The sequence below is a fragment of the Lycorma delicatula genome, chromosome 1 (genome assembly GCF_047948215.1).
Source record: "Lycorma delicatula isolate Av1 chromosome 1, ASM4794821v1, whole genome shotgun sequence".
Classification (NCBI taxonomy): domain Eukaryota; kingdom Metazoa; phylum Arthropoda; class Insecta; order Hemiptera; family Fulgoridae; genus Lycorma; species Lycorma delicatula.
This window is the reverse complement of record NC_134455.1, coordinates 34,231,772-34,253,297: the sequence shown is the minus strand read 5'-3', so window position 1 is coordinate 34,253,297 and position 21,526 is coordinate 34,231,772. Positions and strand designations below refer to the sequence as shown.

Sequence of the window (21,526 nt, the reverse complement as noted above, 5' to 3'; positions counted from 1 at the left end):
ATATATATCAAAATGTTTAGAACTGCTGACCAAAGTATTAATAATAAATAAATTCTAAAAATAATAATAAATATCCGTATTTGTATTATAATATAAATTTTTTTATATTGTAATAGTTTTTTTTGTATTGTGCAGTTGTTTGCAGACCATCTTAATAAGCTCTGCATACCAAAGTTTGAGAACTAATGCCTTAAATGACACATGATTTTAGTGATTATAGATCTGAGAAGCTAAATTAGATCTTATGACCTCCTAGTGACAATTTTTTAACTGTTCATTATTTTAATTCCGAAAACAGCTTGTGTGATTTCAAACAAATATAAAAAATACATTATATTTTTAGTAGTTTTACTTTAGTAGTTTATACTGAAGGTATATTTTTGTTAAAATGCAAAAGTAGTTTATTTGTGATGGGTAAAATAATGTGGTACGACTGAACCTGGAGTTGGAAGGACTGTCTATTGCATGCACATTTGAGTATTACCAGTCTATGACGGGCATTGGCTGTTAAAAAGGGGTAGTGTAATCGTTAGTTGTTTGCTAAAAATGGGTTAACTGTTGAAGAACGTGTATTCGTAACGGAAACTTACGAGACGAAATATCTCATGTTGTGTGTCGGCGAAAATTCAGGGAGAAATTTGAAAAGAGAGCACCATTGAAAAGTGTTGCTCAGAAGTGAATTAAAAAATTTCTTGAAACAGGTTCGGTGTTACAGACGTGCCTGAGTCAATCAATTGAGACAGTTTTAAAGTCGTAGGTCGTACAGTCATCAAAGCGGCAGTTGCAAGATTTCGTCTTAAATTTTCACGGAGATTTAGCAGGAAAAGAATATTTCACTATGTTCAGCTCACACTGCAGTGAGGAGAATGCTAAAATGTTATCTGTATCGAAAGCAGGTTTTCCATGAGCTAACTAATGCTGATTATTCAATTATTTCACGCAAATATAGTGTTTAATTTTTCAAACTGGAAACTGGCAAACAATAATATCTACAGAAACATGCTAAATGAGATCCTGTACTGAGCCACGCTACATTTTTAATTCAGATTTTATTCTGATAAGTGTTCGAGATTCCAAAAGAAATCCCACGACCAGTTAGTGCAGTTACATGAGACTCGGTGGGATCTCATCGCCTGAGTCGGTAGACTGGATTAATAATCGTATCGTGGAATTTTCTAAAGCAACTGTATAATGACAAGTCGTTTAAAATTTTACCCTGAAGCAATTTTTATTCAAAAAAATATTACATTATTTGCAATATTCTTTCTAGTGAATCCAGTTTGAGTAAGTTGGCATGATTGAAATGTTTATTTTCTGTTCATTTGTTAGTTGATAAAGAGGGTCGTTGTTTACAGTTACTTTTATTAGAACAAATTTTGTTTTTATTATTGTACAGTTACATGTATTATCGTAAGTTATTTTGTTGTAATTTGATTAGTTTAATTTGCTTATAAGTTACTTTTTAATAATTTTTGTAATGCAGGCCCCAGTTTGATGATTAGTGCATGATGATGAAAATTATTTCCGTATTTTCTTATCTCCATTAATGATATTAGTAATTAATTACGAAGTCTATTATTAATATTATTTTAAATGTAATTATTTAGATCAATATAATAATGGTAATTGGTACTCGATTAACATAACCTTTCCTACGCGGACTTGCAAACACGCCCCAGTTAACGCCATCATATAAGAGCAAATTATAACCTTATATACGATTTGCTGATTATATAGTAATTCTAGCTGAGAGCAAAAAGGATATAGAAGAAACAATGAACGGCATGGATGAAGTCCCACGCAAGAACTACCGCATGAAAATAAACAAGAACAAAACGAAAGTAATGAAATGTAGTAGAAATAATGAAGATTGACCATTGAATGTGAAAATAGGAAGAGAAAAGATTATGGAGGTAGAAGAATGTTGTTATTTGGGAAGTAGAATTACTAAAGATTGACGAAGCAGGAGCGATATAAAATAGCACAGGCGAAACGAGCTTTCAGTCAGAAATATAATTTGTTTACATCAAAAATTAATTTAAATGTCAGGAAAAGATTTTTGAAAGTATATGTTTGGAGTGTTGCTTTATATGTTAGTGAAACTTGGACGATCAGAGTACCTGAGAAGAAAAGATTAGAAGCCTTTGAAATGTGGTACCATAGGAGAATGTTAAAAATCAGATGGGTGGATCAAGTGACAAATGAAGAGGTGCTGCGGCAAATCGATGAAGAAGCATTTGGAAAAATATAGTTAAAAGAATAGACAAACTTATAGGCCACATATTAAGGCATCCTGGAATAGTTGCTTTAATATTAGAGGGTCAGGTTGAAGGAAAAAATTGTGCAGGCAAACAACGTTTGGAATATGTAAAACAAATTGTTATGGTTGTAGGATGTAGGGAGTATACTGAAATGAAACCGCTAGCACTAGATAGGGAATCTTGGAGAGCTGCATCAAACCAGTCAAATGACTGAAAACAAAAAAAAAATATTCTTATAAAGTGGGTTTTTTTTCCGGTAAGTTAATTGAAGTTTCACTGATGCCGTATTACATTTTTATACCATTGTTAGATGATACATATGAATATATATTTGTTACAAAGCATTGAAGTGGTTGTTTTAAAGGATTTTTATAGGTTTATTTTATTTTGGGATTAATAATTTGATACCCTGATACAAAGTTTCAAGAAATTTAGTAGTGGAATATAAGATCTATGAATTAGTAATTTTTTTTTTCAAATTTATCAATTAATTAAGTCAGATAGTGCCTGACTTTAATTAAGAGGTACCTGACTTAATTAATTAACTGGTTTATAGTAAATTGATATCCTAACAATTGTAGAAGTTATTAAAAAGAAGCATAAATGCTTGCAACAGTAATTTTAACCTGTCTTTAGTTTTACCAGATTCTTTTTATAGTTGGTCATAAAAATTGATTAAATACATTTCTGAGCTCTATAGACATAAGATAAATTTCCTTGCTGATGATGCAACCACGATGTGACGTTCTGTAGTATGACTCATACTTAAGTGAGTTTAACTGGTTATCAATAAAATATCGATGATATTCACATTTACACACAAAAGTAATATTCTCAGTCAAAGTGGTTGTCTTGTCTGCCTGTAGATTATTCCCTCCAAAACTTTAACATCAGTGCTCTTTTGAATAATTATTATAAAATTTAAAAATATATTTCATGGAGTAGACATTGGTGCCCAACTGACAATATAAATCAAAATATGGTGTTTAATTAAAAACATTAAACCATTTTAATTAATACTATAATTTACCTGATTTTACTAATATAAATATGTAAATATAGATAATTTTCATTAAAATAATGGACTCATATCTAATTGTATCAGTCAAAAGTTACCAATTACATGGAAATAGATATAATAAAAAAAGTATGTTTTATCCCATTATTTTAATTGCCAGATAAAAAATGCTGACTAATTGAAACTATTGAAATTAACCTTGGCCAAGAGTTCTTAATTTCAGATTACCCTTACAAATTTAATAAAATTCTCTTTCTGTTATTTCAAAAACAGTGTAATTATGTAAATACAGTTACCGAATATTTTTTAAAAAGTAACCATACTTGAAAGAGTACTCTAGTTTAGTTGTGTAGCCCAAATATTTAATCCAGTTAAGTTGTTTACCAGTGATGTAATATCTGCCAATGAATATGTTATGTATATATTGCCAATGAATAAAATCATTGCATGCAGTGGTTGTTCCCAACTTGTAAGACACCTGGTGTATGACCATCAACTCCAGTGAATCGCAACGAGTGTCTTTGTTTAAATGAAGTGAAAATCTAGTTGTGAAAAATGTCAGAGATGGTTTACTAAAGTAAAAACAACCAAATTATAAGAATTTAATTATCTGATAAATTTGATATGCCATTTGGATTATATCCATTAGTAAAATATTGATAGTCTTTAATGCTTGGTTGAATTTGATATGTAAAGTAACTGTGCCAGATATGATAGAGTTTCATGTAAGTTTATTAAAAATCTTGTAAATATATATCCATAAAACGGAGAAAAATAATTTTAGATAGAATGGAAAAGTATTTAGTCTAACTTTGTATTTATCTTAGTACCTGCAGAGTGCTACTGTGGTGAGCCTTTATTTAGCTGTTCTCATCATTTTGGTTGTAAAAATGTTAATGTGAATAATTCTTTTCCTACAGGAAATGGATTCTTCCATCAGTAATACCATATTGGATAAAACTACATTGATCTGTACCACTGATATTAAAATGGAATTAAAAAATAGTGTTAATGAAGACATGGAACATTCAGAAACTGTTAAAGTGGAAGATGTCTGTGTAAGTATAGCTTTCGCCTAACTATTGAACAAATTGCCCTTTTTTAGCCCACAATTATATTAACAAATTATTAGAATAATAATATTGTAATAAATCTACATTTTTATTTAATAGTAATTTTTTATTTTATGACATAATGTTTTTAAAAAGTTCTTAAAATAATTATTTTAAAATTACCTGGAAAAATATCACTACATTTTCTGAGTACTAGCAGCATAAACATATCAATAAAACCAAATTAAAGCATTATTTTGTTATTTATGAATTATTTCATGATTTCTAAAGGGGTATTCCATTTTAATAAAACAAATTTTCAAAAATTTTATTGCATCACTATTTTTGATTATGATATTTGTTATATAACTACCCACCTTGTAGTGGCCAAAAAATATTTTTTTGTTTTTAAAGAAACATTTGAGTAATAGAGTATTTTCTAACTTGCGAGCAAGTAAAAACAGCCATTTTCGTTACTTTTTCCATGAGCTGTAGCATTCTTATTTTACATCATACAGAGGTCAAAAATGGCGTTTTGTAAACAGTAAAAGTGGAACTTCATAGTCTACTTAAAATTCATTTTGTTACATAACCAAATCTTGTAATGTTTACTTAAGTTACGTCTACAAATTGTTTTTTTTAAATTTTGGGCCCAAAATAAATAATGAAGGGCTTAGGGTAACAGGCCTGTTTTTACCTGTTAACTCTTAGGCACTAGCAGTACTTATAAAAAAAAAATTGGACTGTTACAGAGTGTCCTTCATTTAAAAAAATGACCACCAAATCGTACGATTTTTAAAATGTCTCATTTTCAGGGCCCAGAACCACATATGCGACAGGTGCCAAGATTCTGAAATTTTTACACCAGGAAGTACTTTAAAACCATATAAAATTTATTTTGTTACTTAAAGGGGTTGATGAGTAATGAAGCCATCAATACCGCTAAAAATACTGTTCCTTCTAACCATGAACAGTGTATCAAAAAAATTCACAGCATGTATTTTTTCAGATAATAAATACAAAATATTTTGATTTGTCGATATTGAGATAACTTATATTCTAGATAGTTTGTTTATAAGATAGTTTGATACACAGATAGTTCAAGATAGTTTGATACACAAACTCATGTTTAAACACGAAAGTGAGTAGATATGCATGGATATGGTTTGTGTAATCCAAAATGTAAACATTGTACAAGGCTCAGTTACCGTTTTGATTTCAATTTGATATGTTGTATTTTGTTGCTAGTGTTAATACTGTGGTTAGGTAATGTACACTTGTTTATAAAGTAATTTTATTCCCTGTGAACTTCTCTTTTATGCAATATCTTTTATTTTTAATTTTATCAATTAGAGAAATTTTTATTTTAGCTGTGGAGAAACTGGGATAAGGCAAAGTAAGGTGCATTTGGTAGTATTATAATTTATACTAACTATATTGTTATTCTAAGAACCTTTGTATATTATAAAAATAAATTATGGAGTCTTCAATTGGCACACTGAAACAGTATGTCACAAATTGATTTACAATAGATCGATATGTTATTGCTCGATATTTTAGAGTTTACTGAACAGCAAATAACATTGATATCTTTAAGAAATGGATGTACTGAAACAAAAAATAACTGTACTTTTCATAAAACCAAATATTTTGATAAATATTTTCATATTAATGGGAAAATTTGCTCTGACCCATTTAGCTGTCACAGTAAACCAGTTAAGAAATCTCTTTGAGAAATATTTTTGACACTTTTAATGAGCAATCCAAATTTAAAATTAATTCTAGGCAGAGCACTGTGTACAAAATGCTTAAACAAAATACAAAAACTGCAGGATGATACAGAAAGCGAACCAGAATATCAAGATATATTTTGGCCTCAATGTGTTATAGCTGAAGTCAAAGTTTGTTCAGCACTTGGCATATCTCCCGTTAAGGTTAAAAAATTATTGAGAAATGCAAAGGAACCAGTTTTAAAAAATAAAGTTACAAAAAAAGCCGAGTTAGTTACCAGTAAATTAAATGATTCCTTTGATTTAAATATTTCTACAGAAGAAACCAGTTTAGTACCTCAAAATTATCCTGATGTAGGTAGGGGATAAAAAGAATTAATCATTAAAATAAAGGATAAAATGAAAACAGTTGCATCAACCCAGGAAAAAAATTAATATTTCAAGTTTATTACCAAGCAGCTGGAACATTCAGAAGATTAAAAATGAGTTTAGTGTTAGCCACTATTTAGCCTGTCAATTCAAACAATTGGTTAAAACAAATGGAATTTTTCCATAAATCGGCAAAAAGAAATCCAATCAATAATTGATGAAAATGTTATTAAATGTGTCCCAAGATTTTTACCAGAATGATGAACACAGCCGAATGATGCCAGGCAAGAAGGATTGTGTCTCAGTAAGACAAGCTAACAGGAGGAAAATTATTCAAAAAAGGTTTATTTTATGTAACTTAAAAGTGTTGTACACAGTCTTCAAAGAAAACATATTTTTAAAATTGGTTTTCCAAAATTTGCTGATTTAAGACCTAAATTTTGTGTTCTGGCTGGTGGGTCAAGTACTTGCTCTGTCTGTATGTCAAAAACTCATGTTATCTGCTCAAAAAATGAAATTTGATTATAAAATTCTCCTTTCAACAATGGAATGTGATATAGAAAATGAAACGTGCATGCTGTCAGTGTAACTAATTCTAATGAAGTGTAAGTATATGTTTGAAGTATAACTAATAAAGAGTTTACTGCAAGAGAACTGGGATGATTTTTTGATTCTGAAATTATCTTCAAACAGTGGGTTTCTGCTGACTGTTATGAACTAACTATTCAAATTCTTCCATTTCAAGAGTACTTAGATAAATTTACTGAAAATTTAAATAATTAAAAAAAAGGTATCATTTTGTTGCAAAGAAACAAGCTAATTTGCTCACCATTAAAAAGGAAAACTTGTTGGAAGGTGAATGTATTTTAATGGGAGACTTCTCCCAAAATTTTCCTTTTGTAATGCAGGATGAAGTCCAGTCATATCGCTGGTCAAAAACTTATGCCACAGTACATCTGTTTCTCATATATTTTAAAAAGAAGGAAAATTTCAAAGCCAAAGCTACTGTGATTAGTGAGTACCTAAATCACAATACTACATCGTTCTGCTTCCAAAAGCAATTATAAATAAAGTAAAAACACTGTTACCATAAGTTAAATAATTTTTTTTATTTTTCTGATGGCTTTTCAGCCCAGTATAAAAACAAAAAAAAATTCATAAATTTGTGTAACCATCAAGAAGATTTGAAATTGCAGTTAAACAGTGTTTTTTTGCCTCATACCGTGGAAAAAGGACCATGTTATGGTATTGGTGGAACTGTGAAATGGACTGTGACTAAAGCAAGCCTTCAAAGGACAGTCAGTAATCAAATTATTACACTTCTGAAATGTACAATTATTGCAAAGACAATATTAAAAATATAACATTTATTTTCTGCTCTAATAAATATGTTCAAGAGACTGAAGAATACCTCAGTTCTCATTATCAGGTAATCACAACAGTCCCAGAAATAAGAGCCTTTCATAGTTATGTTCCAACAAGTCAGAAATGTATTCTGAAAGTCTGGGCTACCTCTGAATCAGAAATATTTACGTTAGTATTGGTGCGAAAGGATGTTAGTGTTTCTTATTGCTTTATAGGTTTACCTAAGTCAAAATGTAAAAATTATGTGTGCTGCATGTGCGATGGCAAGTGGTGGTTAGGTGAAGTCATTGAAGTCAAAATACATGAAAATAAAGAGGAATATCAAATACGCTTCTTCTATCCACAGGGTCCTGGTATTTCATTCAAGAAATCATTGGGGGATAATCAAACATGGGTTCGACTGGAAAATATTTTAAAGATTCTCAAACCTTCAGAGCTTTTTCTACCCGACTACTGAAAGAGGACACAACATTAAACAAAGATGAATGGGGACTTAGCAATTCTACTCAATAAAAAAATGGCAAGAGCATCAAGTTATGTTAATTAAGTTTGTTATAAAAAGTACAAGATTTATTCATAACTTTCATTAGCAGGAATAAAAATGGTAAAAGTGAATTGAACAACTTGTTAATGTATTTGAATTGTTTATAATTTTGTAATTTTATTTATCATTCTGTAATTGACTATTTATTAATTATCAATTGATTCATTCTAATGAGTTTAGTTGTAATTTTATAATCTGAGAAAATACATAACATGAGTATTTTTGGATATGTTGTTAACAATTACAAGGAACAGTGTTTGTTGGCTTCATTACTCACCAACCCCTTTGTGTAACAAAATAATTTTTTTATATTTTTAAAGTGCATAAAAGTACTGACTGGTGTAAACATTTCAGATTTTTGTCACCTGTCCCACATGTGGTTTCTGGGCCCCAAAACCGAGACATTTTAAAAATCTTATGATTTGGTAGCTATTTTTTTTAATGATGGACACTGTAACACTCCAATTTTTTTTTTTATAAGCACTACTAGTACCTAAGAGTTAAAAGGTTAAAATAGTCTTGTTACCCTAAGCCCTTTATTATTTATTTTGGGCCCAAAAAAAACAATTTGTGAATGTAACTTCAGTAAACATTACAAGATTTGGTTTATGTAACAAAATGAATTTTGAGTACACTAAGATAAAGTTCCATCTTTACTCTTTCCAAAAAGCCCTTTTTGACCCTCTGTACGATGTAAAATAAGAATGCTACAGCCCATGGAAAAAGTGATGAAAATGACTGATTTACCTGTTTGCGAGTTAGAAAATAGTCTATTACTCAAGAAAAAATGTTTTTTTTAAATTATTTTTTGGCCACTGCAAGCTGGGTAGTTATCATATACCAAATATCATCAAAATTCAAAATAGTGACACACTGATCATTTGTTGAATTAAAATGTAAATACCTAAACTTAATAACAGGGGTTTTTGAATCGTAACTTATTTTCATTATATTAAACAATTCTTAAATTGAATCTGTTGTTGATTCACATAACCTCATGTAACATCAGTTCAACAGTTGCTGATTCACAGACTTTAATTAATAACGCAATTTAATCATATTAATTTATTCTTTATTACATACATTACACATTAACATTTGTAATGTTGACTACATAGTTTATCTGTTAATGATGGTTAATGTGTCCTGTTCATGTCTGCGTGTGATGAATGAATAAAGAATAACTAAACAACTACAATAACACAGTTCCACATAATACATAAATCTCAGCTGGTTACTAAGCAGCAATATAATATAAACAAACTTGTTCACATTGAGATAAAGAGGAACAAGAAATGAATATATTAATTCATGTTAAATAAGGAGAAAAATAGGTAAAGAACTGAACACTTAAAAAAATATTTTTTTTAATTTCAAACAATTTTTATTTCAAGTCACGTGTGTTGCTGAGAGGGATTATTCTTTGTCAGTGTTTTATAAGGCTTAAATAAATAGCACTGTGGTTGTCTACATTTATAGCTTTTGTTTTATGTACTCTTTATTTTTATATATAGGAAGGGAATTTACTGTTTTTCAAAACCGGGTTTGTGTTTCTGCCAATTCAGTTAGTTAGTTCAGAGAGAAATGATGTAGGACAAGGCCTACAGCGAAGGCAAAAGCTGAGTTAATAAATCACCGATATAAATGTCTACAGAGACATTTACATTGGTGGCATCCCAACGAGGGTAGGCTTATTACTATGAGATGTAAGAAGTCAGAGGGCGATAGACAACTCCTGTTAAAGCCCATCAGGGCCATGAAAAGGGGGGGGGTGACTGGAATGTCACTAGGTGGGTGTCTTCCCGGACGGGTTTAGGATGTTTTTAAAAACCACACCACTGTTTCCTTTCTTATATGTCCTTTCTAAACTTTGTCAATTAGTTACATTTTGTTTTTGTATTTTATTTCAAATGCTTTGGTTTTCATATCCTGTGTTTTCCAAAGCAGAAAACACTGGTGTTCCTCAAAAATTAATTACTGTATTGTATAGTTTCATAAAATATTTCCTATCAGTTAGGCCAGGAAAGATTTCTGTTCCAATTTTGACCCTTAAAAATTTGATAAACTTCATTGCTGTGAAAAAATACATATTTGATTTTTATATATTGCACGGTATTAAAAATGGGTTTGTAAAAAAAAACTGTACCACAAATAGTACAAATTATTATAGTGATACAAAAGTAAGTTACACTGTATTGTTAAATAAAATTAAATGTAAAGTATATGAAAGTCACGGTATGAAGAATCTGTTTCTAGTTAATTCTATAACAAATGTAGGTAGGACTTTTCGATGATTTCGTTTGACAAAAATAAGAATATCAGAAGTTTAATGTAAAACAATGTTAAGTTTTAATTATTGCTTACGTATCTATTAAGTTAATATTTTCCATTTTCTATATGATGTAATGTTTCCCTATACACAGATTAATACTAATTGTTGCTATTTGATATAAATCTTTAGAATTCTTTTAAAAATATGTATATGTATCGTAAATATTATAGATTGAGCATTTATCTTAACTACAGCTATGTTTGTAGGTTATTGCATTTACCAAGTAAACTGAATGAAATGTTATTATAGAAGTTTGATTTCATTAATTAGGCACAATATAATTGTAATCAAATTATAAAATTTTTTGCATGGAAGAATTCATAATTTAAATGCTCATTAGATAAACGTTCAACTGAGAGTATTATTTATATTTATATAATGGAGTATCCTTTTACATTAATCTTGGGAGTATATATTTATATGAGCTATTTGTAATATGATTTTAGTTCAGAAACAAAAATTGAAATTTTTTTCTGGATGGTTTCTTTAAAAACCTTTTGGTTTGTTTCAGAAAGTGGAGGATGATAACTTGTGTACATCAGTATGTGTGAAAGAAGAAGAAGAAGATGAAGAATCAGAAAATGCTACATATAATAATATTAATGATAATTGTGTAGAAACAGTAGTTTTCAAAGTTGAAGTTGATGATAATATTAAAGAAGAAGATTCGGTGAGTATAATTATCTGATTTATTTTATAATTAACCAAATAGAGTAGCATCAGTAGTCCTACTGAATGTAGAGGCAATAAATTGTTAATATGATTTTTTTTTTACATTATGTGTATTTATTACTTTAAATGAAGTTTTTATGTAAGCCTTTTATATATTTATAGAAAATAAGAAAAGAATTATTATTGTTATTGAATTTTCTATTTATTGGTTGTTAATTTATAAAAAAATTAACAGTAAGTATGTTTTAGAATAACAGAAGTTTTAAATCTAATTTTTTCCTGAACTACTTGTTAGTACTACTTGTTACCTCAGCCAACTAGTTATCTTGTTACCTCAACCAAGTTATCAGCCAACTAGTTGTTGGCTGATAAAAAATTATTACAGGTTTTATATAAAACCTTGACTTTGTGATAATTACTAATAAAAATATTTTTGCTTATTCAAATCTGCATAGAACAGATTCTGTAGCTAAAAATAAGAAAAAAAATTCATTTAAGCATAGGTCAGAAAATGGTTCATTAGCAAGTTATGACTCATGAAAATTTAGCCTTGCTTTCTACTCCCTGTAAAATTTAATCTTACTGAAACTCTTGGGGTACAAATCGAGTGGTAAATGTGGTGCTTCCTTATAGTTTTTTATCTAAGAAATTGAATAAAAGTGGTTCCTGACTTCATATCTCATTTGAGTTTTAAGGAAAAGGGGTAAAACACAAAATGAACAGTAAGAATAGGGATCGGATAAAGTATTGACAAATAGAAAATAATCGGTTTTTGTTTTATAAAACTTGAAAAATTTAAGAAATTTATTTTAATTTTCAGTTTGCCTGTTACAATCTGAAAATATTTGATTTTTTTTATATCATTCTATGAATTGTAACTTTTTTTTAGATTATTATAAATACTATTTAATAAAAAATCATCTGCATTAGTGTGTATGTGAGAAAAAAATTAATGTTAAAAAGACTTGAACCTGAGATCTTTCAATTATGAGATTGGATTGCTCACTACTCATTTGTTGCCACTGCTGTGAGTACACGTATTTAAATAAACAACTTGAACGACTCAAAAATCTTTAAATGGAGTTTACTCAAAAATGGGGCCAAGTAGTAAGCTACCATTTTTTATGTATGAAAGACCTCCCTCCTACATCCTACCAGAGGACATCAGTAAAACTCTGTTGTAAGTTTATATCGCCTGCCTTGTAAGCATCTCAGCACTTCATTGAATTTGTGGTATATGTGAATAAGTCTTTCTGTAAGTCTAGGAAAGTTTTTTCAGTTAGGGCTTAAAAGACTAAAAAAGAAAAATTCTTTAGTGATTTGTGGCTTGACTATACTGCATTCAAGTGAAGATGAAAAAAATTGAGATTTGCCGTATCGATATAACAATATTGAGTTCAACAATATCAATTGATATTGTTAATTGCATATTTCTGAAAACTTGTATACTTGCTGCAGCGCTCATCAATATTAAGTGTGAGTGAATGTGTGCGCGCACACGAGAGAGAGAGAGAGTGATAGTATTTAGGTACATTAGGCGCAACAAGTGAAAATCAAGCCAAGGTAGTTTCCAGTTAACTTTCTCTTAAAATTAATTACACTTTGAATTCTCTTAAAATAATTTCTACCTAATTTTTTCTTTAAATTATTTTCACATATCTTCTCCTAAAATAATTTTGACCTTGAATTCTCTTTGATAATTTCCACTGGATCTTCTGCTAAAATACTTTCCACCTTTCACTATATGGGACAACCATTGTATTTTCAATTTCAATGGACCACAGTTCATTGAAATCCTTTTAACCGTAACATGCATGTTCAATTTTAGTGCCCGAAGGTAAGGTACCTATAATTCCACCTTTCTCCTCCAGTATTATTCGCTTATCATGTTCGAATTCAGGTAAACAAAAAATTAGTTCTACCTTAGAAATTAACTACCATTTTTTAACTACGTTAATACTTAAAATAATATCCCCACAGAAATCTAATAATGTCAACAAAGAAAATGTGATGAAAATAAGAGGAAACAAGTTGAAAATAAAATAAGGAAATTAGAGAAAGTAGTTGTTAGAGAAATGTATAATGATAAAGAAACAAAAATATAAATGAGCAAAAATTAATTTGTTTAGAATGGATTTAAAAATAGTAACTGTTGGAATAATTAACAGAGTTTTTACAGAATAGGGGACTTCTTGGTATAGATGTAGTAGATATAAAATATATCAAAAACTACCATAAACAAAAAGATTTAAACCATTAAAAGATCCTTTTTGTGACAACATGATGATTCTAAAAATGTTAGATGTGAAAAATGGAGAACTTAATATAACAAACAGTAATAGTTAAAAAAGAGATTTGTGGATCTTGTAACACTTATTTACATGGTCAGTTTTCCAGGTACAGGTTAGCAGGACATTTTGGGGTTAAGACTAAAAAAACATGCGCTTTACTGTAAAAAGAATGTATAAAATTAAAACATATTTTAAGAAAACTGGATGCTGCTTTTAAGAGATATAAAAACAAATTTATAATAATTACTTACAAAGTGGAACTTGCAGACATTAAAATAGTACATCTTTTAGAAAATTTACCTAGAATTTTAGATAAAATCATAAGAGCCAATTATTTTCCTTTAGATTTGGATGTTATCCAGGATTTTGTAGGGATATTTAATAAACAAGAAATGAAAACATATTTAAGTGAAAATTAAAATTTTTCTATAGCTGTGGATGGGTTTGATAATAACACCACCAATCTAAATATTTGATACATTTTGGTTTGCTTGTCAAAGAGAATATTAAAGTTTAATCGCAGAGGCATTGAAAATATTAATCCCTTTTACAGCAAGTTTTACCTTAGTGAAAAGAGTTTTTCATCTATGATTGCGCTAAAAACTAAATGTAGAAATCATCTTTTATCGCTTGAAAATGATTTGCTTTTGTGTGTTTCTAACATAGATCCACATATGGAGAAACTTCTGAATGAAAAACAAACATAACCATCACATTAATTTATTTTCTTTATATGTGTACTTATAATTATAAACAAAATGTTTGTAATAAATAATTTCATTATTTTTTAGTTATAAAGCTGTAGGCTAATTTTGCAACCCTTGTTTCATATCTGTAACCCAAGGTTGAGAAACACTGCTCTAAAGGTTAATTAACCTAAGTTTATATTGTTTATTTTGTTTTGTTTTTTAATTTCTTAATTAAATAAATAATGTATGACTTTTCTTTCAGGATCATGATGCAGAATTTAGCAACAGTTTTGTTGAGGAAAATTCAGAGGGTAGTTTGCCCATAGAAAAATGCCAAACATGTAATAAATTTAAGCATGACTGTGTATGTGGTCATGGAAATACTTCTAAAAACTTCACATGTAATTTATGTAAGAAGTCTTTCAGTCAGAATTCTCATTTGAAGAGACATCTTTCCAATCACACTTGTGAGAAAAAGTTTATTTGTACTTATTGCCAAAAGTCTTTTAGAGATAATTCTTCTTTAAAGAGACATCTTTCCAATCATACCGGTGAGAAAAAATTTGCATGTAATGTTTGCCAAAAAACTTTTAATGATACTTATAACTTGAGAAGACATCTTTCCATTCACACTGGTGAGAAGCTGTTCACGTGTACATTTTGTCAAAAGTCTTTTAATGATAGTTCTACGCTGAAGAGACATCTTTCAATTCATACCGGTGAAAAAAATTTTACTTGTGAATTTTGTAATAAATCTTTTAGTCTGAGTTTTAATTTGAAGGCGCATATTTCAATTCATAGCAGTGAAAAAAACTTCACGTGTAATGTCTGTCAAAAATCATTCAATCAGAGTTCTTATTTGAAGAGACATCTTTCTATTCATATTGGTGAAAAAAAATTTACTTGTAGCTTTTGTCCTAAGTCATTTAATCAGAGTTCTGATTTGAACAGACATCTTTCGATTCACACCGGTGAGAAAAAATTTACCTGTAACTTTTGTCAACAATCTTTTACTCAGAGTTGTAATTTGAAGACACATCTTTCCATTCACACCGGTGAGAAAAAATTTACGTGTAATGTTTGTCAGAAATCCTTTAATCAGAGCAGTAATTTAAAGACGCATCTTACCATTCATACTGGTGAGAAAAACTTCATATGCAATTTTTGTAATAAATCTTTTAATCAGAGTTCTGATCTAAAGAGACACCTTTCTATTCACACAGGTGAGAAAAAATTCACTTGCAATTTTTGTAGTAAGTCTTTCAATCAGAGTAATAATTTGAAGGCTCATCTTTCCATTCATACTGGAGAAAAAAAATTTACATGTATTTTTTGTGAAAAGTCATTTAATCATAGTTCTAGTTTAAAGAGACATCTTTCCGCTCATACTAGTGAGGAAAACTACACATGAAAATTTTTCTTAAAAATTTTTTTAATAAGAAATGTATTTAATTTAATTCTAGAACTAACAATTTTTTAATAATGGGTTAGCTGCTGTTTAATTATGAAAACAAGAATTTTAATAAAACTGTTGAAAACTAATCTTATTTAATGTTTTATCTTGTGTACCAAATTAAACTTAGATATTTTTACTTTTCTTATTAGATTTTTTGCTTAACCCTTTTACATTTCTGATTAGTTTTTTTTACTTAACACGTCCGCTGCGTATCACGCGGCTCCCGCGTGAGTGTGGTTGTCCCCTGCAGCCGGGCCACACGGCTCCCGCGTGAGAGGGACTATTCCATTCCTTGGTCTCCCCTCCCTTGCCGGCTGCAGGTATAACATCCCAACCTTACGACGCACTTAGTTAGTGTCCTACCTTTGCACTGTGAAAGTCGTAGCGAGTTTGTGTTAATTTTTTTGCATTTTTTTTGTGATCAAAGTTGGCTTTGTGTTTTCTGCTCCAGCTCCTCTTTCTTCAACAACATAAAGGTAATTTCTTCTCATAACACTTATCTAATTGTAGTTTTTATCATAATAAATACACTATGTGGCAAAAAAAAAATAGCATCCTTTCACACGTCAAGATTTTTAATTTTAGCACAAGATGAACTACATATTTTTTTTCTTTTCAAAATAGTTTGTTTCTTTTTCTCAAGTGATTACAAATGAGATATTTATTCCGAACAATACAAATACGGAGAATGGGTGAAAAACAATTTATTTTTATTTAAAAATAAATCGCAATAAACTGAACCTATCGCAAATAAAATTCCATTGTTAGGAAACATTTTTGACGATATTGTTCAGACTTTTTTCTGTAATATGCAAGTTCTTTTTTCAATGTTTTACTGTTCAAAATCATTTTTTGTTTCGTTATCACTTCAGAAGAAGAAACAAACTAGAGTAGAATAGAATATTTATTTACACACAAAAATATAAATAAATTCAAAACTGTGCATTAGAGAACATTTTTATAACAGCATAAATTTTTCATTTTTATATTAGCTCAAATAGAATTTATATAAAATAATATTGACAGGTGCAAAGAATACTATTTAATAATATATTTATCAAGCACATTACAAAAATAGTTTTACATTATGTATATACACTAATTTACCCATAATTTATAAATACTGTAAAAATGAAAAGGAAGATGAAAAAACTATTTGGGACCCAAAAAATACTTAGATCGTCTAGTCTTAACTTTCAAAAATCTTGAAATTTCAGGCTGGCATTTTTTTACGTATTTGCAACACAGTATAGTTATAATAATAAATTGCACAGCCAGATTTTTGCTTATTTTTTTTTACTTTTACTTTCCTTTCAGACATGGCTGATAATGAACCATCAACTTCTAGGGGTCCTGAACCAAAAAAACGCCGATCGGCTGAACCGAAAAGGGTGTACACAGAAGAAGAAATTCAGAAAATTATCGACCATATACACCTCCCACAAAACCTCCCTAAAAATGCGAAGAATGAGACGATGAGAAAACGTTGCAAGGAGTGCAGTGCAACGTTGAAAATAAGAAAAGAGACAGTTTTTGGTTGCCCGTCATGCCCTGGTTTTCCTGATCTTTGTTGGGACCCATGTTTTAGGTTATACCATAAGTATAAGTAGTTTACGATTTTTTTTTTATGTATGTACAAATGTAATTATCTTTTAGAGCATTATAAATGAATTTTAGTTGTAAGATGTTTGAAATTAATTTTATGTAAATACAAATTATAAAAAAAATATACGCAAATTATAATAAAATATTTTAATTTTCAACTTATTTTTTTAATTCACCAAGAACCACTAATTTATCAAAAGAAAGATTCGAATTGAATTCTGGAAATAATTACGTATAACCAGTTGTTTTTACACTCACGCGGGAGTCGTGTGACTAGCATACCATTAGCAAACATACATAGATTTCAAGGGCCGGGCTGGTCACGCGGCTCCCGCGTGAGTTATATAATCTCGATAATACGCATTATCGATTTTCGGAAAATCATTTTAAAAATGTCAGGTAGTATTTAGTCCATAACAGTAGAGTAGCTTTACTAAAAAAAAAAAATCAGCACGGGAGTTCACACTAGTGATTGCGAGAAGCAGCGGACGTGTTAACCCTATAATAACAACTGTCAATTGCTTGCTTGGGTGGAATATCATTATATCTATAATTTTAATACAATTTTAATCTATAAGACCAACCCGCCTGCATTTTTACAGAAACATTTGAAATAATTACACCTATTTTATGATGGAAATTCAAGATTTTGTATCTATATTGTAAGGATAAATTTTGAAGTTCTGAAAATTATCTTTTTTATAACTCAGAAAATTAGATTTATTGTTATTATGGATATTGTGTTTTTACTTAAGAAAAATTGTCATGTTATATGTAATCTGTATGAAACCCCTAAATTCTTGTTTTTATATAATATATATGAGATTAAATTGCCCTAAATTTTTTTACAAAGGTTTATTTCAATGACAATAAAATTTCATTTAAACCTACCTTACACTCTTTTATTTTTACTCAACTTGTCAAATACTTGCTCCTGTATGAAAACAAATTAAGAAAGGGTCTAAAGTTAAGTTTTATTTTGTTCTCAAAATATTAGGTTGCAATGTATTCAGTAATAAATTTCTAGATATGGTAGATGGCCTGTCTTATTGAAATTAATCGTTTATATGTTACATGGTCTATGATTCCAGTTTCATGCTGTAGAAGCAAACTATCTATCTCACAATTGGGTCCCTCCTCAATGCATATCTCATTACAAACAAAGATATATATATATATATAATATATAAGATTTTTCAGGTTATAAGTCATTAAGTAAAAATATAAAATATGTTTAAAAACTAAGCTCAGTTTCTTATTATTTGCGTTGCAGCACTACAATTGCAATTTTACGCATGTGTATTGGGTCACTTAATATATTAGGAACGAATTGACACCATTCTTATTCAGTTATCTAGTCTGTGCTTTTTAGTGTGTGTTTATAATGTTAAAGAAAATTGGAGATAATTGCTGCATGTGAAATTTTGTCCTTTATTTGTTGTTGACTGTAAAGAATATTAAACCAGTTGAAATTCATCATCAGTTTTGAAATGTCTTTGAAGAAAATGCAATAAGTAATTCCATCATACAGAGCTGGGCACGATAATGTGCAAGATGATGAATGGATTACCGTATTTGATTATTTGCAATTTGGTGAATACAATTATTAGAAGATTAAAAAAAAGATGATTTACCATCACATCTTGTTTCATTCATTTCTATAAATTTCTTGTTTATTTCTACATGAACTTGTGCCTGAGAAACTTATCAGAAATTGTATGCACACCAGTTACATGAAACAAACTGACAATCTATGGAGTGGCGACTTTTTGTCACCCAGAAAGACAAAATCCAAACTGTTGTTTTCCACTTGGAAGATCATGTACACATGATGTTTTGTGATAAAAAAAGTATTGCACAAACAGTTGTGACATATGCAATTGGATGGATAGTACAATCCAGAACAAGTAATGTAGATTGCTTACCTGTAGCATTGTGCTGATTCATGACAATACCCACATGTTGCCATTGCAACACATTGTGTCCTTACAACCTTTGGTTGCGAACAGCCTGGATCTTGTGCAAAGTGACACGTCTTAAAAATGTTACTGTTACTGTCTTAAAAATCTTCCTTGCTGAGACTGACTGTTCCTGACGATGAGGTGAAACATGTCATAATATGTAACTTTCTTTACCACTTGTAACAAGACTGTTTACCATATGAATTATAATTACTCTGTCAAAAACAGTTCTGACTGGTAAGTAAGGTGCATCAAAACTATTGTTATATTCCCTCTACATACACTGCATAAGAAAGAATTTGCCGGGTTTATAAAATTATTTCTTTAACACAAATGAAGTAAAACAATATTTCTTGTAACAGACTAAAAACACCAAAAAAAAATACTGTAGTTTACGAAGGGATGACAAATTTGCCTTCTTAATCTTGAAAATAAGTTTATAATTGTTCACCTGATTTGAGATTGTGATTGACAGAGGCAAAAATGATGGTTATATCTATTATTTGATCATTAAAATCATTGGTAAGTTAAAACATCATGATGTTTTAACTTACCAATGATTTTAATTCTAGAACTAACAATTTTTTTAATAATGGGTTAGCTGCTGTTTAATTATGAAAACAAGAATTTTAATAAAACTGTTGAAAACTAATCTTATTTAATGTTTTATCTTGTGAACCAAATTAAACTTAGATATTTTTACTTTTCTTATTAGATTTTTTGCTTAACCCTTTTACATTTCTGATTAGTTTTTTTTTACTTAACCCTATAATAACAAACACGCTAGAAATGTACATGCTTCATGAAGCGTGTACATTTCTTCAATATTTGTTGAGCGATATTACTTATTCTGTAACTTATAAAAATGTATTAGAAGACCTGTTTGCCGTCGTTTCAATCCTTCTTACTCCAACTTTTCTTTCTCTCTTAGATTGTCTTGCTTTGTTGCAGTGTATGACATGGCCGATTCCAAACCATCAATTGCCTTAAAAAAGGTTTTCCGCATTAGGTACGAAATATACGAATATCAGTTACAACCTTGTCGTATAAAACCGTAAAGCAAAGAATAAAAGGAGAGGGTTAAATGAAGAGTGTTAAATGATACAAAATTTTATTGAATTTTCCTCTCATAAAGCAATCTCTCATCAGTTCTTGATTAAAAAACTATGGCTATGTAGGTTTCTCCAGTTACTCGTAGAGGAGGAAAAATGAATTTCAGCAGAACAAATGTTTATTAGAAGTCAGCCAGCCAACCTGTAACAAAAACAGAATTTCAAGACCACACTTTATTGTAACAAAATACCCACTCTCGTTTTGATTCTGGGTGTTAACCGGGTAATGGTCGTTGAAATAGCGTATAAGCAAAAACTCTAGTACTAGTATTCTAAAAAACAATTTTCTCAGAAACTAGAGTTAAAAGAAAGCTGGTAAATACTGGTTATGAAGATATAAAATGACATTTTAAAGGAAAAAGTTTTCACTTAAATTAAATATACCATTCCTAAAAAGATTTCCTGTATGCTATTTTATTACCTCCCAGTAACTGTCCTATACAATTATGACTTGTAAACTAAATTATATTGCTGTATTTTTTTCACTGGCCAATTAGCATTCGTTTAGAATTGAAATAGTCAACTTGTAGAATATTAGCTGCTGTGTGTTGCTCACTTGTAGCGAGGTGTATTGGAGAAGTAATTATGACACTATTTACAGTTGCAACGTGTAATTTTGCTAATAGGAGCATATTTAAACAAAAATATTTGTGTTCTGTAATGACAACAGTAAAATTAATAAATAAATATCAAATTAAACACAGTAAAAACTTTTCCATATAAATGGAAAAGCGACGTGAAGTTGACTCGCCGAGAACAAGTAGCTGTGACCAGACTTAAAATCAGTCACATGCGATTAACAAATTCATATTTGTTAACTGGCGAAGAGAGACCAATGTGCGATGTTTGTAATAAAACACTGACAATCAAGCATCTAATAGAAGAGTGTACCATATATGAGGACTTCAGAAAGAGGTTCCTGCTGAGAAATGATATTACTGCTGATTTAGCTAATGGAAATGAAAGAAAAATAGTTGCATATTTACATGCCAGTGGACTTCTTAAAAGTCTATAAAAATGAAAATTTAAACCTGTGATAAAAGAAACTAAGAGGTTGTTTTATATTTAT

At 29.5% G+C, this 21,526-nt stretch overlaps 1 protein-coding gene across 2 annotated transcripts; it reads left to right on the top strand.

Annotated features, from left to right (window-relative positions):
* The first annotated feature begins 1,145 nt into the window (after window positions 1–1,145).
* LOC142317402 (uncharacterized) lies at window positions 1,146–16,324 on the top strand. 2 transcript variants are annotated; one of them, XM_075353954.1, is made up of 4 exons: window positions 1,146–1,284; window positions 4,200–4,337; window positions 11,183–11,341; window positions 14,586–16,324. In XM_075353954.1, exons 2-4 carry the CDS (start codon window positions 4,203–4,205, stop codon window positions 15,732–15,734), a joined length of 1,443 nt encoding a protein of 480 aa, XP_075210069.1. In that variant the 5' UTR covers window positions 1,146–1,284; window positions 4,200–4,202; the 3' UTR covers window positions 15,735–16,324. The 2 variants fall into 2 exon arrangements, with proteins under 2 accessions (XP_075210069.1, XP_075210059.1); XM_075353944.1 differs by lacking the exon at window positions 1,146–1,284 and adding an exon at window positions 1,299–1,410 and having other exon boundaries at window positions 14,586–16,323.
* Window positions 16,325–21,526: the final 5,202 nt, after the last annotated feature.

What these genes read in the sequence shown, in the direction of transcription:
- LOC142317402 (XM_075353954.1), top strand. Translation starts at nt 4,203, where the DNA reads ATGGATTCTTCCATCAGTAATACCATATTGGATAAAACTACATTGATC. An exon ending in TTAAAGTGGAAGATGTCTGT is followed by an intron (nt 4,338 to 11,182) that starts GTAAGTATAGCT and finishes GGTTTGTTTCAG; the next exon opens with AAAGTGGAGGATGATAACTT. An exon ending in ATATTAAAGAAGAAGATTCG is followed by an intron (nt 11,342 to 14,585) that starts GTGAGTATAATT and finishes CTTTTCTTTCAG; the next exon opens with GATCATGATGCAGAATTTAG.